Source organism: Clinocottus analis, unplaced genomic scaffold (genome assembly GCF_023055335.1).
Source record: "Clinocottus analis isolate CAN_PGR_092001 unplaced genomic scaffold, fCliAna1.0.p SCAF_6, whole genome shotgun sequence".
Lineage (NCBI taxonomy): Eukaryota > Metazoa > Chordata > Actinopteri > Perciformes > Cottidae > Clinocottus > Clinocottus analis.
The window spans coordinates 6454364-6480963 of record NW_027176218.1 but is presented as its reverse complement, the minus strand read 5'-3'; the positions used below and the strand labels follow the sequence as shown (position 1 = coordinate 6480963).

At 46.0% G+C, this 26600-nt stretch overlaps 1 protein-coding gene across 4 annotated transcripts; it reads right to left on the bottom strand.

Moving 5' to 3' along the window:
- Window positions 1-1539: 1539 nt before the first annotated feature.
- Window positions 1540-24317, bottom strand: LOC137803788 (filamin-C-like). 4 transcript variants are annotated; one of them, XM_068602516.1, is made up of 47 exons: window positions 23519-24317; window positions 20589-20837; window positions 19027-19124; window positions 17773-17923; window positions 17507-17625; window positions 17287-17364; window positions 17028-17190; window positions 16707-16907; window positions 16426-16542; window positions 15646-15783; window positions 15346-15472; window positions 15114-15250; window positions 14818-15011; window positions 14593-14706; window positions 14341-14484; window positions 14066-14189; window positions 13655-13815; window positions 13444-13534; window positions 13107-13276; window positions 12874-12991; window positions 12527-12789; window positions 11799-12396; window positions 11268-11441; window positions 10248-10410; window positions 9838-10166; window positions 9618-9741; window positions 9273-9429; window positions 8995-9184; window positions 8860-8883; window positions 8503-8744; window positions 8297-8396; window positions 8051-8191; window positions 7766-7894; window positions 7472-7645; window positions 7209-7373; window positions 6864-7067; window positions 6618-6770; window positions 6398-6520; window positions 6060-6308; window positions 5659-5928; window positions 5418-5555; window positions 5145-5260; window positions 4179-4311; window positions 3904-4080; window positions 3319-3537; window positions 2726-2953; window positions 1540-2146 (listed from the first exon to the last, which is right to left on the bottom strand). In XM_068602516.1, exons 1-47 carry the CDS (start codon window positions 23892-23894, stop codon window positions 1959-1961), a joined length of 8241 nt encoding a protein of 2746 aa, XP_068458617.1. In that variant the 5' UTR covers window positions 23895-24317; the 3' UTR covers window positions 1540-1958. The 4 variants fall into 4 exon arrangements, with proteins under 4 accessions (XP_068458617.1, XP_068458616.1, XP_068458620.1 ...); XM_068602515.1 differs by having other exon boundaries at window positions 9618-10166; XM_068602519.1 differs by lacking the exon at window positions 16426-16542.
- Window positions 24318-26600: the final 2283 nt, after the last annotated feature.

The window sequence follows — 26600 nt, the reverse complement described above, 5'->3', positions numbered from 1 at the left end:
TGGAACCCCCCCCATTGATCCTCCTTTGAGCAGAATTAATAAGTCATCACCCATTTCACTAAGTCCAACATTTATGATTGCTTTGAAGGTTAAGCTATACACTGCATTAGCGTGTTCTAAATAAATCTGGGGCAGGAATTGACTCAGTGTGTGTGTTTTTAGGTTGTCTCAAATGGGATTCTTTGCTTGTTTGTTTCTGTGTTTTTGTGAGCGTCTGTGTGCCTGTCTGTCTCGCTTTCTTCCATCAGGATTCTTTTAATCCCATTCTCTTCCTCTAATCCATCTTTCTCCCTCTCTTCCTCCCACACTCTCTTTGCCCTCTCCTCCCTCCTCTTCCCACCCCACTATCTCCACCTCTCTCTCTATCGCTCTGCTTACTTGATCGCCGCCGTCTGCATAGCGAGGAACTGTATCTTCCACGCGGTTGTGATTCACTTGGCAGCTACTTGAGATAAACATGTTGTGGTGGACAGACGCCTGGGTCCCGGTCCGGAGGAGCAGGCTGACGTGGGTGGGCCCAGCCCAGGTCCCAACGTCAGCACGGGCAGCAGCGCCAGCCACTTGGCCAGATGGTCCGGAGTCGAGCTCTCGCCACTGTTCATCAAATGCACGCGGCCGCTCTGTCTTGCTTCACCATGGCCCCCAGCATCATGTCACAGTGGAACCAGAGAAAATTAGCACCTAATTATAGGCTCCTCTCTGTGAAGAATGGTACTGGTGCTGGTGGTGTGTGTCAGCGTGTGGAGGCTGGGTGGTTGACTCACTGTGGGGACTGTGTGGCTTGTAGACCACGCAGAGGACACACAGAACACATGCAGAGGCCACGGCGGACACAGTTGATGACACACACACACACACACACATATGCACTGAGAACGCACACAAGCAAAAGACTGAAACTCCCTTCGTTCTGGTTGATTTGTGCCACAGCAGGGTCTCCTTCTACCCCCACAATGATGCCACAACAGAAACCACTTGTGTTCCATCTATCTCTGATCCAACAGGATTAATTACACACACAATGGAAGCTGATGCCTCTGGTTTCCATGCTCCGCGGGCTCCCTTGTGTTCAGGATGGAGTAGTTAATCTTCACTGGGAACAATGGAGATTTCTGCTCTGGTGCATTTGGTGGAGACTTAGATGTAGAGGAGCGCTTGACTATGCTGCCATCTTGTGATTGCATCTGGACAAGTACAGGATGTAAATGAGAGGAGTGGATGAACATCCTTGATTGCTTTTTCAATGCACCACTCAGGAACGTTGAATTCATGTCAAAGGTATTCTGCGATCCCCAAATGTGTGGCCAAGATTAAAAGCCTTGATGTCTACTATCTGTTGGATACTGGCCGGATACTCGGTTGATAGACTCTGTGATCAAGCGACAATATTCTGACGGCTGCTCAGACGGAAGAACCAACAGCGGTCAGAAAATAGCTGCATTATGAAACCCGGAAAATCGAAGGAACCTCTGTGCTGAAGTTGCGAGGGTCTGCCAGCACGGTGATAAATCAAAGAAATTCAATCACTTTTGTCTGGAAAGTTAGCCATTAAATCTTTATTAGGTCTGCAAAGACTTACCAAAAATAGGTTAATATAACAAAAACAAGTATTTCATTCTTAAACCATACAAAACCATATTGCATCACACTTTAATACTGTTGATTTCTCCAGCATCTCTGAACATTGACGCCATTCTTTTACAACACAACAGAGCTGATTTTTATGGACCGACTGAAACATCACTCAACGACTCGTAAACCACACCGTTTGCTCTGAATGTGGACGCAAACTTGAAAATGTCATTCCTGGAGTTAATGCAAAACTTTGGCACAATAGATTCACGAAAAACTGTAAGCAAATGTCCGGGCAGGTTTTAGTGCATGTTGAGTATTGTAATCCGCTGAAGAGCGAGGAACAGCGAGAAGAAGGTGGAGAGTCGGTGGAGGGGAAGCTGGTTTTAGGACACAACCACCTTGTAAGGACTGCCGGGGATGTTGTCGTCGCCCCATTTGACGATGACGGTGTAGTTGCCCTTGTCCTTAATGGTGTAGGTGACGTTATAGAGCTTATTGCCCATGTGCTTGACATACACCTCCTCGCAAGGAGTATGGGGTCCATGCACGCCCACCATTAGCATGTTGGTACCTGAAAGGACAAGTAAGAGGGGGATTTAATGTGGTGTATGAAATATGCATAGGTGTATTGGTTTTAAATGGCACTAATCAAAATCTATCTACAACCAATGGATGCAATGATGAATTATAATGTAAGAGAGAATTATCATCCAGTTCTGCAGTTCTCCTCAGCTTTTCCTCAACATTTTAGTGTAGACCTTTTTTTTGTGGTTCAATTTTAATATGTTGTTCACTCATCAACATCGTTTTCAGTCAAAAATAAATAAATAAAAAAACAGCTCTCATAAAAGTCTGCTACCTGCCCAGCACCAAATTCAGAGCCAGATATTTCCCTCAGGACTTGTAGGCCAAAGAGAACTGAATATTGGATTTGGTCGGGTTTCCAGAGCCATAACTCAATTGAACGAGTGTTACATTTCTTTCCGTGTTTGCTGCTGGCAAGTGTTTGCTAACGCATTCACTATAACTTTATATGGTGCTAATATGTTAGTGGTGTTATGTTAGTGTTGTCCCTCTGCCAAAACGTGGCTGATAATCTTGTGTTTTTACTGTCTGTGTCTTTTTTTCTTCATCCAGAGGACCATCTCACCTGCTTTGCTGCAGTCAACTGTAAAATTGTTTTTCTGTCCGACAGCAGCCTTGGACAGCCCTGTTCCCAGACAAACCACCATGCTGGCGTCCGATGTCAGTTTTGTTGAGGTGGTGGAAGAGGATGAGCTGGAGCTGTAGGCACCACCCACTTTGGAGGTCTTGGTAACCGTTTCGACCAAGACGGATGAGGTCTCATGGAGGCTGTGTCCCCCTGACAGCCGGGCTCCTGTAGGCGAGGCAGAGTGAGAGGTTATCAAAAGTTACTTTTAACAGGAAAATATGTAAGACCACTTTCAAATAAAATAACCTTCCAGGACTCTTGGGAGTTCTTCTCATTCTTGAAAGCACTTGTATGTCACATTCATTTAAATAGAGGAATTTGTAACCACCAGGTAGTGACAGCAGGAATGTATCGCTGTCGTGCCAGAAAGAGGCAGCTTTTATGTAAGATGTACACTGAGCGGCATGAACGAAGATGACATAACATTTTCCTGACTTCCACACTTTTTTCATTGGAACGTTTGTTACATAATCGAGACACTTGTCATGTGAGATCCACAGATCAGATGGGAGAGTGACTGTGAAGCAGACCTGTGATTTTAGCTTTGAACGGGCTGCCCACTATGTGCTGCGGTCCTCCGTATTTAATGGTGATGAGATAGTTGCCGGGTGCCATGGGTGTGTAGTTGATCTTGTATCCTTCGGGACACTCCCGACAGTCCATCTTGACCTTGGATGGCCCGTCGATGTTGACTGACAGAGTGGCAGAGCCAGCGTTACACGTGTTGACCACAAACTCTGAGGGTGCACCTGGAAGGACGAGAGAAATGCAGAAAAAAAAATGTCAGGCTGCACAACCAGCTCTGCTCCCAACACACTTCAAACCGGTGCAATATAAATACACTGTGCAATGATTTATTCTGTCTGTATTCATCAATTGCTTTTTTTATAATACTTGTTTTTGATCGTGTTTCTCTTTGACTATGTCTTGTTTGCACTTTACCCCATGCTGCTGTAATCCCATAAATGTCCCACTGCGGAACTAACAGGATTTTGTTATCTTATCTAAAAGACTGGAGAACTATTTAAAATAAAAAGTAATTACGATCACAAGCAATCCATTCTGAATTATCTTCAAATATGGTACATATTAGTAATGGTAGTGGTGACATCTACCTGTGATTCCTCCCAGCAGTCCAGGGCCATGTGCCGTCACCATGCCCGGGTCTCCAGCCAGCCCCGGGTCACCCACCCGCACGTTAAAGGGGCTTCCAGGGATGTGGCATCCGTTGAACTTGACATCTATGGCGTGAACTCCATTCTCTCGTGGAATGAAGCGGATTGCATTCTTGTCTGAACACAAAACACAAAATGATTTATTACTTCTGAACGGCGCTTACAAAATGTTTTACGGAGTCTACTTTGTGACACAAAGGGAGGTCGGTGCGTACCGCTGTCAAGCTCGGTGACGTAGCATTCCTCCGAGGAGCCAGCGGGCGTGTGGACTTTGGCGTCAACCACACCTCGAGCCCCATTGCGCTGCACCATAAAGGATGCCTCTTGGTTTACTTTCAAGTCCTTCTCCTGTAAACGACAGGGAAGAATTTGATCAGAATAGGAGTACGTGTGTGTCTGTGTGTGTGTGTGTGTGCCCGCACCTCGAGGGACACAAAGTGTGTGACTCATCACGCCTGAACGAGAATAGACTGAGCGTTTTACTGTGAGAGGCAGAGAAGGTCAGAGTTTACAGCGAGGCGTTTAGTGTTTTTGCCCTACGGGCGGACGAGCGGTCCTGCCGCACATAAGAGGCAGTGTGACATTTTAAACGTTGGTCTGATATTGCACTTCATCTGGTTTCTAGTGGTAGAAAAGCACTGTGAAGTGGCATTTCAGTCAACTCCAAATACATGTTTTTAGCATTGTTGGCAGTTGTGATGGAAACTGCGAAAGCAAATTGAAGCGGCATCTGCAAAGTGAGGAGAGCAATATTGTGAGCTGTCGCAGGTATCTTTAAAGGAGTCTTTATATTCCGCTCGATGTTTTCTTGCGTTTGTCCTATCAGACAGAAACACAATCTCACAGACGTGCTGAGTGCCCACACATAGCACAGCTTGTGTTGTACCACTTTAGCAAGGGACAGTTAATCCAGCCCTTCATCACTGGCCAGCATCACAGTATTAAAGTCGTAGATACTGCTCCAACACTGGCATTCAATTACACGTCAAGGGCAAAGTGCTATTAGACAGCAATATCTGAAGCCACTCCAACATTATCTTTCATGCAATCTGTTATTCAACCTTGATATTTTGTGGCTGTGCATATATGTTGTGTCTGCGATTGTTTGGTGCAACACATGAATGTGGCTTTTGTCAGCACTGTGTGTGAATGTGTGTGTGTGTGTGTGTGTGTGAGCTCACCTGAAGGCTTGTTACAGTGAGCCTGCGGGCTTCGTCTGACAGTGTAGCAATGGGAACAATGAACGGGCTGTCGGGGACGTGCTCGTTGTTAAACTTGATTGACACCTCGTAGTCACCTGGGGAACCAGACAGGTTATTTACTTTCACCATCAAATAAACTGGGGGAAGTGCGGAAAAATTACTGGAATGTAGAGCAATTTAAAGACAAAAAAACCCTCTGAGAAAACCTGAACATGAAGGAAATTCTGCATTTGTGGATGACAAAAGTTTTACCTGGTTCTTTCACTATGTAGGAGACGCCACAGGATCCGTCTTTCCTGTCTTCAAAGGAGATTTCCGCCTTGCTGGGGCCCTCTACCGCGATAGACAGACCGCCAGCACCTGCCTCTCTTGTCCAGATGCTAAATTCAGCTAGAGTGGGTGAAACAAATGGTTCAACATGGAATGAAACATTTCAAACCATGTCTTGGATATAATCTGGAGAAACAGGTTCAAATCCACAAGGTGAACTTACAAGGCGCTGCAGCCACGCCTCTTTCCAGACCAGGTCCTCCTGCACGGACCTTGTGTGAGCCTCCCTCCCCCATGGGCCCCACAGTGAACTGGAAAGGGCTTCCGGGGACATGTTGTTCTCTGTACTTGACGTTGACAGTGTGGGGTCCCATCTCCTGGGGGATGAAGCGAACACTGTAGGTGCTGCTCCCTCCATCCACGATGTCAGCATCCACTGTCTTCCCACTGGGGCTGGTCACCTGAGCCGTCATGGCCTGAGAGCCACTCTCAACTGGGTGCGGCAGAGCACGACATGTTTAGATACAACCAAGACACTTGCATATGATGTAAGAGGAAAAAAAATACTAGACACAAACATTATTGAAAGGACAGTTAAAGTCAAATCAAGTTTTCACGTTTCACCTTCGGGTCTAGCAGTGATGCCAGCAAAGCTGCTGAGGCTTTCTCTGCCCAAAAAGTCTCCAAAAACATCTCTGAAGGGGCTTCCTCCTCCGCCCATCTGGGTGCTCTCCTCCACTCGTACCTCCCGCTTGGTCTCTCCACCACGGGTTTTGCTGATCTCTGTGCGCTCAGTGCGGGTGTAGGTGTGGCTGCTGCGGGTGAAAGTCCTGGTCAGCCTCTCCTGAGCTGAAACCATCTGGAACCAGTTTCCTACCAGGGAGAATATAAACGTGAGGGCATTCATTTTAAGACGGTTGACCGCTGCCCTCTTACCACCGTTAACTGCCTCCTGTACTCACCTGGGATCTTGAGGTTAAGACCACAGGTGCTGCCGACTGAGGCAATGGAAGAGGCCTGTCTCTTTCTAGTAATGCTCTCCTTCATCCTTCCTTCTCCGGTCACCTTCACTGTGAAAGGACTTCCTGGAGGGCACAAACGCATTTAGAGTGAACAAGATATTAGCATATTTATTTCATTTCGAGACGTTTTGGATTGTAAGATTTCATGAAAGATTCTAACCTGGGATGTGTTTTTCAGCAAACTTGATGTTCACAACGTAACTCCCAGGTTCGGTGGGACAGTAGGTGACTCTGCACGTCCCGTCCTCCACATCTTCACAGTTGATGTCCACTTTGCTCGGACCCTCAATGGACAATGCTAGACCTCCATAACCTAAAGGAAGAAGACAAGTAGAGAGAAGTTGAAAATGGATGCGTTGCATTAGTATTCGCCGACAAGCTGAAACCAACCGTCTCTAAATCTTACCTGCGTTCCTTGTATCCACAAAGAATTCAGCCATTTCTAGAGTGTGTGCCTCCATCAGGCCTTTACCGAAAGCCTTCACTCTGCTGGCCTCGCCAATCTCTGACTGTCCAACCATGATTTTGAAAGGGCTGTTGGCCACGTGCACCCCATTCTTCCTCACACTCACTTCATGCTCGCCGACCTCCTTAGGTGTGAAAGAAATACCTGCAAAGATAAGAAATGTGTGAAAAATCAAGACAGAGAAGCAGAATTATGAAATCTAAATGCATTCAGTATATCCGACAACATCTTATCTATGTTCCACCCTTCCTGTTACTTTCTGTATCTTGCAAGTGCATATCTCACCGAGGTGTCTGTTGGGCAGCCTCTTCAGCAGGCAGGGCTCCTCATTGCCTGATGGTGCTCTGATACTGGCAGTCAGAGAGCTCAGATCAGTCTCTGCGATCTTCAAGGACACGTCAGCCGCTGTGCCGACATTCAGCTGTGATGTCCTGGTTATGGCGTCATCCCCTTTGATATAGAGAAAAGTGGTTGAGATATTTGTCAACCCCTCTAAACCTGATTTGTAATGTCGACATCCACTAAAGAGGAATTATGAATTTCCTCACCAGTGATCTTCGCAGTAAAGGGACTCCCAGAGATGTGTTTGTTGTCAAACTTGACAATGATGTTGTAGTCTCCAGGAGCTGTGGGCAGGTAGGACACAGTGCAGGTGCCATCTTTGTTGTCCTTACACGTGATCTCGGCCTTGGAGGGACCCTCCACTGCCAGAGACAGACCACCTGAGCGGGAGAAAAGCAACACCCAGCTTTTCACTTTTCGGCAGTGCAGCAATGGTTTACTGTATTACCACAGCTCCACTGTGAAATAGGAAATAGCACCGGGTAAGTAGTGTGTCGTACCTTCTCCTGCGTTCTTGGTGACCACAGTAAAAGTGGCGGCCTTGTTGACCATGCCGAAACTCAGACCTGGGCCATAAGCCGTCACCACTCCACTGTTCACAGCATCCACAAAGAACTGCAGAGGGCTTCCTAAAGGGACATAATGGTCGCCAAACGATGAGACGGAGAACTGTGAAATGTATCTATTGCATTTAAATATGAGAGCAAACAAATCCTTAAATAAATCAAGGTTACTTTAGAAGCTGACAACTGCTTCCCATCGCGCTAATGTGCCGTGTTTCTGACCTGGAATGTGGTTTCCGTCATATTTGATGTCCATCTCGTGAAGACCTCTCTCTGTGGGCTGGTACTTTATCGTGATGGTGCCATCCTTATTGTCAGTGATATGCGGGCGGCCAGTCTTTCCTGAGGGCATCCGCACCTCACCTAGAAATGACAGCAGTTTGGTGAAATGTCAGTGCCTTAAAGGAGATGTTCTTCAGGTGTGTGTGAGCAGGACTTTTGATTCTGTTTGAGTGGTGTTTGTCACACCTGTGATTTCCCCTTGCTGTGGCATGAAGGGGACGAGGAAGTTAACAGGACGGAAGAGAGGATCCACAGTATCGCGAGGAACAACTGGCTCATTTGAGGCCTGCCGATACACAGAGCAGAAAATAGTTTGCATACATACAAAACATCCAAACAAGAGTGCATCTAGCACACAATTGCAGCAGCTGTTTGAATACTCCTTTACTCACCACCACATGGAAGGGGCTCTTCGGGATGTTCTGTCCCCCAAATCGGATAGTAATAACATATTTTCCAGGTTCAGGGGCGGTGTAGTAAATGTCAAAGGTCCCATCACGATTTTCCACCACATCCATGTCCAGCTCCATCCCTTGTGGGGTCTGCACCTTACAGGTCACCTTGCCTTTCCCAGCAGCTTTAGCATCCACTGTGATTACCGTATCCTCAGAGGTTTGCAGCTTCTGCAGATTTGCTGTTCGGGACAGAGAGGGAATACAAATAGAGAGAGAGAGCTGCTGCATAAATTCACAGATTCCAGGATTTTCAAGCAATGTCAAATAAGTAAAAAGAAATCCTCTGTTACTCACAAACGCCATGTCCTCCAATAGAAACTGGAAGAGAAAAATGCAGATTTTGAATATAAATATATAAATGCCACAACTATAATATAGTATTTGTATTTTTTTTTTTAAATATATGAATCCACAGTGTTTTTCTTTTACCTGTGAGGTGACATTTGCTGGCATCTCCTGTGGGCAGGGACTGGATGCGGTAAGGGGAGTAAGGGATCTCATCTCCTCCATATTTAATGGTGATAGTGTAGGGGCCTGTGGAGTCTGGTACATAGGAGACAGTATAGGTGCCGTCTCTGTTGTCCTGGATGGTTGCATTCTTTGGCTTGCCCTCGGGGTCCTGTCAATAGACAATATTATTATTATTTTAAATGGTGGCATGGTGGCTTATAATTAAAACATTTTGTCTGAAAGAGAGCTGAACCCACCAGAATCTGCACAGTAAGCAGTCCCTCGCCAGCGTCACGAGCATCAATGGTGAACTCAACTGGCAGGCTCGCAGGCACACCTTTTGTGTCTAGACCAGGACCACTAGCGCGTACCTTGCTGGCGTCGTGCCCAGGCTGAGACATTACCTTGAATGGACTGTGGAAGAAGGAGAGAATATCATGCGTAATTACTAAACCCAGACCCATAAAAGACAGAAATGGGAACATGAAATTTGCAGAACAGCACTATTCTTCTTTAAATCCAGCCGGGCAGAGCAGAACTTTAATTAACACATTTTTCCACACGCTGTGCTTCGATATATTTTCCCCCAACACATTCTGTACCTGTGTGGGACTTCCTGGTCTGCGTATTTGACAGCTACAGTGTAAGGGCCGTCCTGGGCTGGGGTGTAATGAACTGTGTGGGTGCCGTCGCCGTTATTCTTTACACCAACTGGCTCCACGGTACCTGTAAATGAGACAATATGGAAACAATCACACACCGCCAACTTGCTGTTATTTGTCAGCTTTGAGCAGGCGAGGGGCTCAAACAACATGTCCTCACCTGTTGGGCCGTAGAGTTTGACATCCAGCGCGGCTTGTCCGGCCTGGGTACAATCTACCGTGAAAGCCTGAGGCACGTGGGCTCTCACTCCGGTGCCCAGACCTGGACCTGAGCACTTGACCTTGCTGGGGTCCACGGGGTCCTTCACTGGAACACGGAACGGACTGCCAGGGATCGGGTGACCTCCGTAGTTGATGTTGACGTCATAGTCTCCAGTCGTGAAGGGGATGTACTCCACACTGCAGCTGCCGTCTTTATTGTCCTTGCAGGATATTTTTGCCTCTGAGGCTCCCTCGATGGTCAGGCCCAGGCCTCCCGTACCAGCCCCCCTGAGAGAAAACACTTTCATTTTAGTTCTCATTTGAGATACGTTCCCACAAAAATCTCCTCTAGATGTGATTGAACTCTACCTGGTCTCCACAGTGAAGCAGTTGGGCTTGTTGGTGATTCCTCCCTCCAGACCTGGTCCAAAGGCACGGACCCGGGTGGGATCACATCCCTCCACCACAGACACTCTGAAGGGACTCTTGGGCACTGGCGCGTCATCATATTGCACCTCAATCATATGCATTCCTGCACACAACCAGATGTCAGTTCAACGTCTGACGTCACACCTCTCTGCCTGAATGGTCTTCAGGCAAGCAAATGTTGTCTGTTATTGCCGCTTGCTTTTAATTATGAGTCAGACAATTTCCCTTTTAGGGAGATAAACATCTGTTTATTTATAAAAGATGCCATCGAGAGCGCAGACGCTCCGGTGAACGTACAAGGCGTTACATCTGTTCCCTCTTCATTATTCTGTTACAACATTTTTCTGACAGAGCTCTCTCAGTAGGACTATATGCCAGATTCCCAGCAGCACGGCTATGATATTAGAGCATGTCTGGTGGTGGAGAAGTGCACTGTGATCTCTTTGCTTTGTGTTATAGGGCTCTATTAATATCCCCTGTCATTCCCCTGCTGTATAGCTGTGTGCAGGCAGCCTTCAGCACACATACCTGCCTTGTTAAGAGCTTCTGTTCCCGAGCACACTATTTATAAAACAGAGTCTGTCTGCCTCTCTGCCTCCCTGCTCTCTGCCCCTCACATCATTGCTCCGCTGCATCATTTTGTATTTATACCCCTCTCTTTCTCTTTCTTTCTTTTCCCGCTCTCCTTCTTTATTCCCAAATGGCGCCCAACACGAGCACCTGTTAGTGATTCCTCAGTCTGTCTTTATGCTCTCTCTCTCTCTCTCTCTCTCTCTCTCTCAGACAGCCTGCTTTTGATATATCCTCTATCTATCTGCAGCAGGTTAGGTTTGTTAATGTCACAAATTTGACATGGATCTTACTTCCATCATTGCCGTTTGAAGCCTCTCCACCTCATGATCCTTTAATTGTGTGAATTGACACTGTTAAATGAAAGAAAGTCATATTTTGTCCCCCTACCATCCTCGAATGCTGTGTATTCCACTCTGTAGGTGCCATCTCCCTTGTCAGTTATGTAGGTCTCCGTGGCGGTGTTGGAAGGGCTGGTAATGTGAACCTTCACATGATTTCCTCCAACCTTGTTGAGGGCGCGAGCATCAACAATGAAGTGGGTTGTCACTTCTCTGAGGACTCCTAGAAACAGAAAAGCACTTCAGGTGATGTGTTACTGATGAGAGTGGGCTCAGTCATTTAAAGACTGAAGACATTGCAAATCCTTATAAGAGATTTGTGCGCTGTTGAAAAAATCCTACAAGCTTGTGTCTTAAGATCCACAGTTCAAGGGGAAAATTGGACTTATAATGATATTCAGACATAGAAAAGTAACCTGCAAATGTTGTACATCTTTCTTAATAAATGACTTTAAATGCTTTTCTAATAATTAACAAATACATGATTGACTATTCTTTCCAGCACTGGTACATATGCTTGGTGTATTAAAAAACCTAACATGGATTGCTTGTTATAAGCTGAGGTTGTTGGTTTGGTTACCTCTGGCCTCCACTCCGGGCCCATAGACATGCACCCCGCTGGTGTCCACAGAGGGCTCGACCTGCAGGGCTTTGGGAAACTGGGGAATCATCTGGCCACCGTACTTGATCGTGATGGTGTGTGTGCCATGGAAGGGTGGGATGTATGTAACAGAGAAGGTCCCCTCTGCCGTTTTCTGGATGTGCACTTCAGCCTTTGCCCCGGTCTCTGACACAATCTCAATGGTGAGCTCAGCGTCGCCTGCCCGGGTGCAGTCCACAGTGAAGGTCGCTGGCTCGCCTGCCTTGGCCTTCTCTAGGCCCGGCCCGCTAGCGGTCACCTTGCTGGGGTCCAATGCTGCGCGCACTGCCGCCTTGAAGGGAGAGCCCGGGATGTGCTGCTCGGCAAACAAGATGTTGATGGCGTACTCCCCGGGCTCGGTGGGCAGGTAGAACACTGAGCATGTGCCGTCACCATTGTCCTGGCACTCAATCTTTGCCTCACACGGACCCTCCACAGTCAGGCCCAGTCCACCTGCACCAGCTCCCTTTGTGTCAATAGTGAATGGAGCTGGTTTACCCACAATGCCACCCTTCAGCCCTGGGCCAAAGGCTCGCACCTGTGGAGCAACGGCCTGATCAGTTTTTGAGATGTGGTATACAAAACATCAAATATTTGTATGTTCTGTTTCATGAGCCTCGAGTAAATAAACAAGTGTGGAACTGCATGCAACTTTTATGAACTTTTACCTTTGAAGGATCAGCAGGCATCACTGCTTCAACCCCAAAGGGGCTTCCCATCACCGGGTTGCCATCGTAGCTGACATCAACCTTGTACTGCCCCTCCTCTGGGGGAATATACTTCACGCTGTGTGTGCCTTTGGCTTTGTCTGATTCCAGCTTGCATGGAATTGGTCGGCCAGAGGGTGAGGTCATCTTCACGCCAACATTACCCTGCCCACCAGCACCCTTTGTGTTAACCGAGAACTCCTGATCCTTCCCAACCTCCACTTCTGCAAGCGAGATTAACAGATGTTGCAGTTACCTATTATTCCATGGTACATGCAAGAAAATAGTATTTTGTGTTTGTAACTTACTGGTGTCTAATCCATCCACTTTCACCTTTCCAATATCCAGAGTTGGCGCCACTGTGATGTGGAACGGGCTCTTGGGAATAGGATCTCCTCCGTGAGTGACTGAAATAGCCATGTTACCCTGTAAAAACCCAAGAGGAAGAATTCATGTTGATTGACTGATGCGTTGTTGTGAATAATTTCTACATCTTGTTCTAATGTTGATGTGCTTCAAGCAGAAGCCTGCTGCGCTGTACCTGTTGAACAGCCGTGTACTTGACAGTGTAGGAGTAATCGTGGTTGTCAATGATCTCAAAGTCACGAACTGCCTCTCCTGGGCCTGATGGTGCGAAATTCACCTCAGGCTTAGCTTTGCCTGCTCCCTTTGTGTAGATGGTGAAGTGGGTTGGAGTTCCCACCTCCACTCCTGAAATATAGGTTTTTTTTTGTCACTTTTAAGAATCCAAGTCAAATGAAATAATGTCTATGACATTAAAATATTGTCGTGGCTGTCTTTTACTAATTAAAATACCTATACAGTTGTTGAGCTTGGTATGTCTACTAATTATAGTTCTTCTCGTTGGTGGATCTCACCTGTCTTGTTGAGTCCAGGGCCTTCTGCTCTCACCTTACCGGCATCATGGGAAGGATCCACTTTGACTTTGAAAGGACTGATGGGGATTTCCTGACAAAGCCAATCATGAAGTTATCATATTAAATTACATAAGACTGAATAAAATGAAAACAAAAACAATTTTACAAAACTCATCCGTCCCTCTTGCACTACTGGAATTGGTGTTCTCACCTGATCAGCAAACAGCACCATGATGGTATACCGGCCTGCACCGGGGGGAGTGTACTTGACAGTGAAGGTGTCATTGTCATTCTTGATGATGTCAAATTCAATGTCTGCCTCGGCCGGGCCAACCACCCCTGGGGCACACTTGATTCCAATGCTGATGTCCCCTAATTGTGCATAGCAATGAGCACAGTTCAAGAAGGTCATTCAAAAATAGATGATCTGAATAAATGTTCCACTGTCAAGAGCATTATCTGAAGTACATTTCAAATTCAACTTGGCCTGAAGCTGCACAGCTTTACTTATTCTGTTCATTCTGTGCTTCATATTGTTCAACATCCACATGATGAAGCACTTATTTCATTAAGTGTCACCACAATTTAGGAGAGTTTTTGAAAGCACCCACGCCGTGCTCACCTTGACCGGCTTCACCACAGTCCACTGTGAAGTATGTTGGCTCATTAGCCTTAAGCCCCGTCTTCTCCACTCCAGGCCCGTAGACCTTCACTTTGTCTGGATGACAACCCTCTCCAACCAGCACCTAATGAATTCACAGTGTGCTTGAGTCAAAAGTACAACTGCCGCAGTCCTCTTACTTCATCCATATTTGATGAAGTATCATTATATTAAATTAATTGAATTTTAAGTGCAGCACGGTTACGTGTGTGTGTGTACATCGTCATGTGTCTTACCCTGAAGGGGCTGTTGGGCACATTGACGTCCCCCCAGGTGATGATGATGGTGTGTTTAATGGGCTTGACAGGGGTGTACACACACAGAAATGTGCCGTCTCCCTTGTCAGTGATCTTGATGTCGATGGTGCAGCCTTCAGCGTCCTTAGTGGATAAAAAAAAAGCATGTCAGCTTGAGTGTCTGCGTGCAATATCAGTGGTGTGCTGCTGTAAATAAACAATGAAGGTTTCACAAACTGGAGCTCTCCATACCTGTGCGTAAATCTTGAGTTGACCCTTCCCAGCCAAGTGAGCATCAATGGTGAATTCAGTTGCTTTGTTCACAATGACGCCAGTTGGTCGCAGGCCCGGACCATGTGCTTTCACCTGCAACATGTTGTCATTTTAATGCATTTTGTTGAGATTATAATGTATTTACCATGTCAGTCTGCCTTCATATACTTGCATATACTGTTATATACAGTGAGTGGGAATAACCTTCTCAGGGAAGACATCATTGGCGGCTGGAAGGATGTGAGCCATGAAGGGGCTGTCCTTGATGTCCTCGTCATCACAGACCACATGGACAGCATAGTCACCGGCCTCAGTGGGCCAGTAGCGCACATCACAGGACCCATCACCCTTATCATCACACTCAATTTTAGCCTGTGATGGGCCTTCGATGGAGAAGCCTAAACATCCAAAAAATGAAAACATTCAAATTTCACCCACAAAATACTATTTTGAAGTCACTTTACCTCTGTAAAAAGTCGTATTACTTGAACATTACTTACCTAGAGTTCCAACTTCAGTGCCGATGGCTTCTACCACAAAGTCAGCAGATTTTCCCACCATGCCAGTCTTCAGACCAGGACCCCAGGCCCTCACCTTCTGAAAACCTGCCTCCTTGCCCACCTCCACTTCGAAGGGGCTGTGGCGAAGAAGTTTAATTAAATATACTATTAACTTGCGTCAATGTGAAAGTGCATTGTTAATTAATAGCTAAAGGCAGTAATTGAGCCCTACCTGCGTGGGATGGCTTGGCCTCCCCAGGCGATGCTGACTGTGTATTTACCCGGCTTAAGGGGGTAATATTCACATTCATACACACCGTTTCCTGCATCTCGCACTTTCACTTGCTCCTCTGCTCCAGCTAAGGAATAATTATAAAGTCAGTATGCATTCTTATCAAATCGGCCAGACATTATGCATTTTGTTTATCATTTGGTTATGTGAATACCTTTCAGACAAAACCCAAAGTGAATAATCCTAAAAATGTATGAGCAGCGAGGAGGGATGCATAGAAGAGAGAGCTGTCTGACTCACTTGGTCCTTTGACTGAGACGCTCAGAGATCCACTGCCAGCTCCCTTGGTGAAAACTTTGAAGTCTGCAACCTCCTTTACTCTCACGCCTTTAGGCTGAAGACCTCTGCCTGTAGCTCTGCAGGCATTTGGATTTATTGCTGAAAGGAATAACATCAAGTGTGAAAGAGGGACATATTTAGCAAAGCAAACAGGAGCAGAGAGTAGCCAGCAGTTGACAGCAATGTTAGTAGCAAAGACATTAAAATATCAATTTCAAGACGGATTCCTTAAAGCTTGACTGACAGGACCTGCAAATGGAAATGATGCTTTTTGCAGCACAGATAACACAAAGTGCAAAATGTTGAAGGTTATTGGATATTGACACATTTGAGAGCATCAAGCGACCTTCCAACAACATTTCAGTCAGTCAAAAATGTTGACTGCAGGCTTAAACTGAATGCTGGCTGATGCAAATTTAGATGTGACGAAAACAAACATGTCAACAGCACAAGCAAAGATATTTAAAAAAGAAGAACAAAGTAGACAGAAATGCAAAGTGGGCCAATCTGTACGCGATTTGTACAACATTGCATCTCCTCGCTCTCTGAACATAACGAAATCATCAAGCTGCAGGATGCGACAAGAAGATGGCGCAGGCGACCAAGCACGGCATGGAGCCGCGGCACCCTAATCTTAAAGAAAGCAGAGAGGGGCATCTGCAGGGCACGGCATAGGAAAGGTTTTGGGGCGATCTGGCGGAGCAATGGGCACAGGCTCCGCCCAGCAAGCTACATACTAACTTGGGCGGCCAGGTTTTTGGGGGGGTGCCCCCTGTCCACCCTTTGCTCCAGGAAGAGTGCGTACTGACTGAGGGACTATCTGCCGTGGAGCTCCAGAGGGAGGAGCAATGGGTGGAGCTAGAAATGACAGATAGGAAGGGTTATGGTCTATACTGGGTGGCTGTTCCCAGGGAATATAAAGATGACTGTAGATGGTGATGGATAGATCACCCTGACACTAACAGCATCAGAGGAAATCAGATTTGTCTGACAGTAATTTACAACAGAGACAGATGGCTCACCCTCTGCAATGTTGACAGTGAAAGGACTCTTGGGTATCTCCTGGCCTGCAAACAGCACGTGGATGGTGTGAGGCCCTTCCAGCATGGGACGATAGGTGCAACGGAAAACACTATCGCCCTTATTCTCCAGGATGAGCTCCACTGTGTCCTTTTTTCCCTGAGGATCAACGATTACCACACTGACGTCGCCATTACCAGCACCTAAGTGTGACAGGAAAATGATCAGTTATCGCAGCAGATACTGCAGCTTTGGTCTTCCAGTGACTGCCAGCCTGTCATCCGATCATAGTACTGTTGTATGTTTGAATTTTCCGTACTAACCAGCTGTGTAGATGTCAAAGTAGGTGGGTTTGTTAGCAACATTCCCTGTAGGATCCAGACCTGGTCCCCTGGCATGGACTTTGCTGGGGTCGCCCATATCCCTCGCCACATTTACTGTGTAGGGGCTTTTGTCAATGTCCTGACCAGCAAACAGCACTTTCACCTAAAGAGAAAAGAAATGCAAGAAAAAGTTAGGATCCTCTAAATAGATTTGGTTTGCTCCTGTTGTACTGAGTGACGTGTGGACTTCATGTTTTACCTTGTGAACGCCTTCAACTTTAGGAACATAGGTGACAGTGTAGGTTTTGTTTTTGTCCTTGTTGGGTTTGACCTTAGCCTGGAGGATAAGATGACAAAGTAAATGAGGGTTAGATTAAGGGAGATGCTGCACTTTGCCAAACAGATGCTGAACAGGATTATCTGCGCGAGCCAGCGAGCTTGTGACCACGCTGAGATCACTTGTATCAGGTATAGCTTGCCTCCTCTTTGTGTCCCTCAGGATCCTCCACATAGACCAGGACCTCACCACTACCAGCTTCCAGAGTTTCCACAGTGAACACAGCTGGTTGCAGCACTTTGTTGCCATGAGGCTCAATACCTGTAAAGTAAGACAAGGAGCATGGTGATATACTCTGCACGGTTTGGAGAAATGTAACATCATTAGCAACAGGCTAACACATTGATACTGTTCATATGAACTGTTGTAGACCGTGCAGGTGTTCATGGCTACTGTTGGGCTACCCACCAGGCCCATAGGCTTTGGCCTTGTTTGGGAAAAGTTGTTTGGGCTTGAGAGAAGCACCAGGCTTCAGCTTCGCCTTGGGGAACTGAGACAGATAGGTCATCACTGAGTGCTCGTCCACATCTGGGTCCACGATTTCCTCAGGGGCAATAACCTACAGCACAGAAAGACAAGCAGCAAAAAGAAAGGTAAATGTGTGTAATATAGTTTGTATGAGCATCACAGACACCATAACCTAATTTATGTTTCCATGTTTATATTGATTTCATTATCATTTGTAAGAAGGATGTGGTTGACTCTTTATACATATTTCCCTTTTTAAGCATAGTGTAATGTAATTTAACAACTTATTTATTCCCCCAACTCTAAGTCCTTTCTCCCTTCCAGCATTTGTTTGTCTGTCTATCACGTTGTGGCACAAAGCATGTTGGTTATATTTAACCCCGGGACAGCAGGGTTAAGGATTGTTGCCCTCAATAAGCGAGCCAGGGGGATTTATCCTGAGCCAGACCTTTCCCACATCTCCTTAACACCACCACACTGTACTCCAGCCCCCGGGGCTGCAGAGCCATGACATATACCCCCTGTCTATCTCACCAATGCTAAGCCTCATGGAAAACAGCTAACCCCATGCCTGAGACAAACAAGTAAACAACTTGCATAGAGCACATTACAATACTGAGACAGTCTTACAAACAGGACTGGAAATATTGCACTCTGGCTCGGTTCACATTGTTATTCTGATCAGCGTGTGCATATTTGCACCTCTGTTCCAGGAGGGTGGCTCGGAAGGTATTCAGAAATCTCACACCTCCACAAATTCACGGATCTACTAAAAAAAACACTTGCAAACTCACTTACTGAGAGCTACAATAAAGTAAATGGAAATATCAGAAGTGAGATGGGTAATAAATATTTCATGACACCCTCCAGCATGATCGCCTTGAAAAAAAACACTGAGCTCCATCGCATACAGAGTGCTGGCTTTTTTTCAATTCAGGCTTGCCTCACAGGAGTGTGTCCATGTGGTGAGGCATGTTTTCATTTGCATGTGTCTTGGTGCTTGCTTGGAAATGATTTGTGCTTACTGAATGTCTATCCACTGAGTAGAAACTATGTTGCCATACGAAAGAACAACAAACACACCTCCTTATTTTGTTGTATTGTCTTCTGAGATCAGCCCCACCGATCTGACACCCAGCTGAGCTAAAGCAAGCTAAAGAGCACGTTGTGAGTGACATCTATCACACATCTTACCTGAGGCACACCCAGCCAGTCGTCAGCCTGTTGCATGGCTTCTTTGGCATTTTCCACGGGCTTGTTGGGATCCCACTCAGACCAATCAGGACACAAACCTGACAGAAAGCAAACGGCACAGTTAGACAATAACAGGCAAATGCAATTGTATGCTGCTGCTGCTGCTACGATAAGGCCACTTAGGATGCCACCACTATCTGCCTAACACCTCCAGCTACAACATTGCATGACCTTACCCACGCTGCTCTGCTCCTGTGAACCCGCAATGTTCGACAATGAAGGTGTCTCAACTGTTTAAAGGCTCGAGACGCTCTGACGCTTTCACTGTGGCTAAAGCTAAACGCTTCCGTGCTGCTAATGCCTAAATTGGATTAGTGTTGGTGATGGAGTGACAACTCGTTCAAACAGCCCATACAGGCACACCACAGAATACTATCATCCAATTAAAATAGACACAGGCCCACGGCGTTTAGTGTTAGAGTTTACTGTCAGTTGGGAGGTACTTGGGTGGGCCTTCCATGATGTTTCTAAAGGAAAACAGTGCTCTTCCATCGTATGTCTGCACTGTAAAACCACAACAACGTGGTTCAGAATACAACATCACTGTCATACCAAAGGAGACGGACGTATGCGATATACAAGGTTTCTTCCTTTTCTGGCATAGAAACTTCTTTTGTACATTTGTATCTGTTCTAAAAAGCGGAGCTTCTGTGTTTCAGCACCGAGTGAGTTTCGTCAGTAACCCTGCTGTTTGGTATCAGCTGATTAAAAACAACAGAACCTTGTAAGGCTCGTGCTGCAGCGCAGTGTTTGAAAGGCACGTCTCTGTAGATCAATGGCTCATATAAACACAGTTAAACACGGTTGCTACTCCTCCACCTTTCGCTCTGTGAAGCACAGCAAGGAGAGGACTCGCATGTTCATTGCTGGAAGCTGCAGCCTGAACTGGCAGTGACTCAAACTGTGGCCTTGTGGTCCATGGATCTGTGGCTCATAGGCACCTCCCTGTGACAGATAACTCTGCATTTTGATGCAGAGCCAAGCATCCCCCTTGACAGAAGAGGAGGAATGGTGCCCAAATTTGGGAGTGTTGTGTAGCAGCAAGGCTATAAACACTAAAGCCGGTCCTGGGCCTCAGGGCTCGAGACAGAGAGAGTGAAAGCTTCAGTCATTGTGGGACAGCTGGCAGGGACATCCCCCCCACTCCGCCCCCAGCCATCAGCAACCCTCTTCCACCCAGTGACCCCACCTGCTCTACAGAGACAGATTACACTGGCTGAAATCTGAATCTCGATGTGTGTTTGTGTGTGTGTCTGTGTGTGCAAGTGTGTGTGTGCGAGATATGCAGCCCTCATTTCTAGATGAGGAGCAAAGGAGACAAAATCTCCTGAGAAGGTGATACTGTTGAAAATACACTGACTGACACATGTCTGACCCCCAACCTCCATAGCAACTAAGGAAAACTGCTATATACAACACAATACAGCCACAGCACGAAGTCTGACTCAGCACTTACTCTGCCCTGCCTGTGGACTCAGCTGATGCTACGACACACTTCTTACCAGGCGCACAGTTGTCAACCAGAGCTCCCAGAGCTTTGCCATCCCGCCAGTCACGGTTGAAGTTGTGGATGGGCAGTTGGGGCACCTTGTTCTGGATCCAGCCCAACAGGCGCTGTTTGGGGGTCAGCTTTTTAGACTCCTCTTCATCCTCGTCGTCCCACATGGGCATGGAGATAGAGTAGTGGAGGATGAGGGTCCAGATAAGACCCAGGATCAGCTTTAGATTCCCATCCACGATGGCTTTGCTATCTGTAGTGAGACAGTAGAGACAAAAGTGTTGATGAGGATTTAGAACTTCCAAAGAGTTGAGATAATGCGCCATGTCCTACAGCATTTGACAGTTTACTAGCTAACTGCATCTTTCAGCTGTATTTCCATTGTCAACTGTGAGGAGATTTGTGCAATCTACAAGTTATTGTTTTTTATTCTGTATACTAGAAATCAAGACCTAAGATCTGTACATAAGTGTATTATTTTACAACAGTAGCTCCTTGCTGTTCTGAAGAGTTGACTAGAAATATAAACAATGGTGATTGACTGCTGAGGAGACAAGAATCTAATGCTCCCTGCTGCTTCCCCCGAGCCCCTTTCTCTGAGACAGCTGTCTGGCGGAGGACCCCTGACAATCTGTCATCCAGTCACAATGGCACTCTGAAGACAGTGACAGCTGAGGACTTGTGGAAGTGGATCCCACTCTGCATACACACTCCTTGGATTTCCATTACGTCCAAAACTTGTAGCGCCAGAGCGCGATAAATCAAATCGGTGGGGTTTAGAGTCATTGACAGCGAGCATGCAGCTCATTTCCCGAAGTTCTCTGAGGAAAAGTTTGCCAAATAAGCCCTTTCAAATCCAGCTCAATTTAGAAATTCAGCCATTTAAAAGAACCTCTGAGGAGCGCTTGACTTTAATGTTTCATCGACTAATCTCGTGTGATACACTCCACTTAATTCAGTAAGACTTTAATAACGAAGGTACTTTGATGCCAACTGTTTATCACAAGACTGTTTTATTGAGACTATTTATCTTTTCATAGACAAGGGCCTCCTATCAGAGGGTAATGTTTGATGTGTCGCCGTTTGACTGGCACAGGCAGGTGGCGCGGCACGGCACAGTGTGGTTTTGATCCTGCCGTGTGTGGATTTAAGGGCAACTGTGTGCTTAAAGAGACATCCATCAAATGGTATCTATTTACACACTGTGACACATGTGGTACTAAGCCTGTGGTGATTTTTTTTTGTGTCTCTCAGATCACTGTAATGAGACTGAGACATTATCTTAAGAGCGCTGCATTGACCCAATAGAGCTGCTCGGAGGGAGAGGGGACTAGGAATGGAAATGCCAGGACTTCTATTATCACGCCCTGTTTCTGTCAAAACAGTCTGACATGGTGTGTGTCTGTACAGCTGGGACATCGGTGCCAGCCTCACACTGACATATTAAGTCCTAGACGCGCTGTCCTAGACACACACCCTGCAGACTCTGAGTTGATATTTGAGATAGTGACCTTTGTCCTCCAGCGATCACCAGGAGATTTGAGTTTGCTGTAATCCCTTACGCCCCCCCCTCCCTAATATCATCACACACACACTCAAACTAACACACTCAGTGTCTATCCAGGTGGACACACTGTGGCCTTCACAGTCCACCGGCCAAAGCTTCAGCCACGCAGGGAATTTCACTCAAGAGTGTGGCAGGATCATTAGTCACCAAAACAGAAAAATGCTCTGTCAGAGTTTTAATAACTTTTCTCCTGCATGAATTGTGGGGTTGTCTACAGGTGTATAATTAAGCCGTAACTCTTCATCTTGCAATATATGTGCTTTTCCTATTAGGCGGCTGCGTTATCCTCAGATATTAATAAACCTGTCTAAGAGGTAACATTCTGTTCACTCTGGTGGAGTCAAGTCTTCTGGTGACATTGTGGGATGTGACACATATCCACAACAGTTTACTTCAGCTATGTGCACCCCAGTTTGATCCCTAAATCCCTCCGGAGTTAATCCTCACCTCCCAGGAGCAGCTGATGGCTATCGACAGCAGTGGGCTGTCAGCAAAGAGCCCTAGTGATCTGACCTCTGACCTGACACAGATGAGTGTGTGTGTGCCGGTTTGTGTACAAATGTGAGTGCTGTCCACATGTACGTATAAAACGTGTCATTCTCATTAGCACAGGCCTCGTGAATTTCCAGCCCATAGTTTGCCACATTGCTGCAGCTGCAACATACGCCTCTGAAGCCTCGAGTCCTTGGCCCTGACACAAGTCAATGACCTCGATGGCACCCGGTCTGCACTAACTTTCCAATAAGCTGTTGACCTCAGCTCATTGCGGCTTTCCGGAGGCGAAGGTGCTGACTGAGCTAACCCTCTACCTGAGGAGGAACCAGGTGGCGGCTACGCTTCTGCAACGGATGCTGTCGGTCGGGACGGCGCTATCAGCCGGAACCGCCATGCACGAGCAGCATGGAAGCAGCAGCCGCGAGCTAAGCAGTGGGGCACGCTCACGTGCATTAATATGTTCTAGCACGCGCGGCTGGCCCGGTTCTGTCAACCAATCATAATAACGGAGAGAGAGAGAGAGAGAGAGAGAGAGAGAGAGAGAGAGAGAGAGAGAGAGAGAGAGAGAGAGAGAGAGAGAGAGCTCTGGTAGATTGGACCTCGCCATATCTATTGATTTAAAATAGTTTTTCCTGCTATATTTTTGCTCTGAATAGTTTGTACAACTCCTTTACAATTATAAAAAAAAGTATATTAAATGTTGATGCTGTCATGATTCATCTGTTAAATGTCAAAGCACAGCTTATTATTAGTCACACTGTCAGCTGTCATAAATGCATCCTTTTTATAACCATCTAATAATAGCATGGCACTTGTTGTTGTTTTATGTTTAGGCTACATTTTACCACTTGTCTTGTTTCCAGAAGTCTTACCTATCGAGACCAGCTTGATGTGCTCTCTGTCCAAGAACTCGAGTGCCACAGACACGTTCTCCAGTTTCATCTGACGGAAGTTGGGTCTGACGTGGTGCTTTCTGTACATTTTCTTCTGGCTCAAAACCTCCAGGAGGGAAATTAGCTTGAGCCCATCAGTAAAATCCCTCTGCAGGTCGGTGACGTTCTTGTTGACGCACTTGAGGTGCTCGTTGCACCACCTGGTGAAGGTGTTCTGCTGGATCTTCTTCCAGGGCGCGTCCTCGGCCAGGTCCTTCTCCGTGGCTGGCATCTCGTCGTCGTCCTCTTCCCCGAAGTCGGTGGCCTGGTAGTACTGTGGAGGCAGCTGGTCGTCGCCGTAGTTGTTGCTCATCATGTTGGCGTTTTCCGGGTCCAGTTTTATACCTCGGTGACACTTGTGTGTTGAATTGTGCGCTCGAAAACTTTAACGGGTCGATGGCAAGCGCGCTCCCGCGGAGGAAAGTTCAAACTTGAGGGAGTTTAAAAAGCAGCCTGGAGATTTTTCAGATGTACTTGCGAAGAAACCACTTAAGTCAGGACAGTGATGGATTAAAATATCCGATTTACAACGTGCAAGGGCAGCTGGTCGTCCGACTGTCTTCTCTTTTTTTTTTTTTTTTTTTAAATTGACACCCTCTTGACAAGTAGTCCTTCTCTATTACGGCCCCGAGAAGAATGTCGCCTTTCTGAAGAATGGCGTTTCGTGGCCGCCGAGCTGAGAGCAGCGTTGTTAAAGTTGACACAGAGCGTGTTTAACTTGACTGTCGAGAGAGGAAAGGGTTTGGTTTATAAAGCACCCCGGGGCCGCGTCACTCACCCACTGTGATCATAGTCTATTTGCTTATCCATAAGGATAACGTGAGTCGGGGTCGGTTTACGGGGAGGATGGGGTCGTGATTGGTCAGAACACCAGGCAGCGCAACAGTTGCGGCATGCTCTTTATTTTTAGGCGCTCCTTTTTTGAGAGGCTTGGGGGGGGGGGGGGGGGGGTTGGCACTTAACGATTGTTGCGAATGTGTGTCATGCTCAGGATCCAAATGGCTGAACAATTGAGCTAAGAAAAGAAAGTGAGAACGTGGAGCGAGTCCTCTCTGTCTTGATATACGTTGTATTGGAGATACCTGTCAGGATTGTGCACGTTAGATTCTATCGCTGAGGCTTTGGAGATGAGACATTTTAAAGGATGAGGTCACGCTGCCGAAGAGTGAAGCCGCCATTACGTGTGTTTCACGGCTATCTGCCACCCATGAGTGAAATGCACTTCTATGTAGACAAGCAAAGGTCAATAGAAGCTCAGGGAAGGTCAGGGAAAGATGCTTAATCTTAGATTTTGAAAGGCCCTTACAATAAGTCATGTTTCTGACACATATGTTCTAGAAAATGTATTAATTTGTTTCACCTATAAGAACTGAAAGTAATTGCCTTTCAACTCACTAACTTCAAAATGATTAGCCCAATTTGGTCTTTTGAATGAAGCTACGTAAGAACCGTTTTCATACTAAACATGAAAGGACAAACTAACTTCTTGAATTGTCAGACAGCCAATTAGTGTCATCTCCAACTTTGCCAACATGACAGCATTCATTGATTGAAGCTGAGGCCGTGAACAGAAATACACTGAGACGGTTGACACTGCGTGCACATATTGAAATTGATCCTCTATAAGCAAAACAAGTCATTTCCAATAAGCGTTGTGTTCGCTGCAGGTGCAGGGGATGTCATGCTGTTGTGACTCAGCAGCCAGGGACATGCAGTGACACCAGGACCCAATCGTTAACAAAGTAGTGGGAGGTAAGAATATCCCTGACTTATGGCTCTATTAGGGTACGCTGTCTAGACACAGCCAGGTTTATCTCACAACACATAAGAGCTTTTCTTTCTTCTTCAATCATTTTAGAAATGTTCTGCTCACTTGACTCATCAGCCAGAATATTCAAACAATAATAATAAATGCATGGGGTTTAACTTTAATGCTGTTTTTTTTTTCCAATCATGTTGTTATCTCAAGGAGATTGAAAGGCTGATCTGGCAATAGTTTAATAATACCTTTTATCATCTCTTTGTAAATATGTATTGTGATAATATTGACATGTCATGGTCCCTCGTTCTCGTGTGGAAACAGTGATGGAAGAAGTATTCACACATTTACGTGAAGTAGAAGGTGATTAGTTTGCAATAGAAATGAATATTTTACTGTGAAACATTCCACTCAGAGTCAAAGTCCTGTGTTCTGTCTGGGAAATGTGACTCAGGTACAAGCCCAAAGTTAACGCCGGCAAAATGTACTTCAAGAAGAGTTTATCTACTTTTGATTCAGTGTTATGTTATGAAATTGAATCCTTATTATCAATGTATTAGACATTGTATATTGTAACAAGGCAAAGTAAAGCTAATTTTCACTTCATATATGAGATGGGTTTATTGTCATACTTTCATACTTCTGTCACACAGTTAACTTTACACCGTTGATTTTCAGTAGTTTTTGTATTACATATATGTCAAATAAGTCTAAAATGCAGCAGAGTTATTTATTAAAAAGCATAAAATGCAAATATTCCATCACAATACAAGAACCTTAAAATGTACTTAGTATTTGAGTGAACACCACTGTGTGTAAATGAACGCTAGAAAAGTTGAATTACAAAAGTAAAATGATAATGTTGCATTAATACAAACAAAAGAAAAACACATTTGACTCAAGTTTTAAAATGTTATTTTGACTATTTTGGTATACTTGTCTCATAACAATAATAATAATCATGCACTACAATGCCACCCTTAATAGGAAGGATAGAGTATGTGTGAACAAAACCAAAAAGCTAATCAGAGCTACTGTTGACCTGGACACCGCTCACTTGACACTATATCCCCAGAGACTGCCCATGGCTGCTCTCACAGTCAGCATCCCACCTTTTTTAATTAGCCTTTCCCTTTTAGTCTGTCAGGTGAACATATTAAATATTGAAAAAGGGATTTGGGACTAATTTATTCGACGGATAGGCCCGAGGCCGAGGCCCCCTTGAACACGTCCCACGGGTGATCTGGATCTGACATTTCGACC

Coding starts and splice junctions, on each gene's coding strand:
- LOC137803788 (XM_068602515.1), bottom strand. CDS start 23,894: ATGATGAGCAACAACTACGGCGACGACCAGCTGCCTCCACAGTACTAC. Junction 16,543..16,706: donor CACTGTCAACATTGCAGAGG/GTGAGCCATCTG, acceptor TGTCATTTCTAG/CTCCACCCATTGCTCCTCCC. Junction 7,068..7,208: donor GCTGCCCAACAGACACCTCG/GTGAGATATGCA, acceptor TTATCTTTGCAG/GTATTTCTTTCACACCTAAG.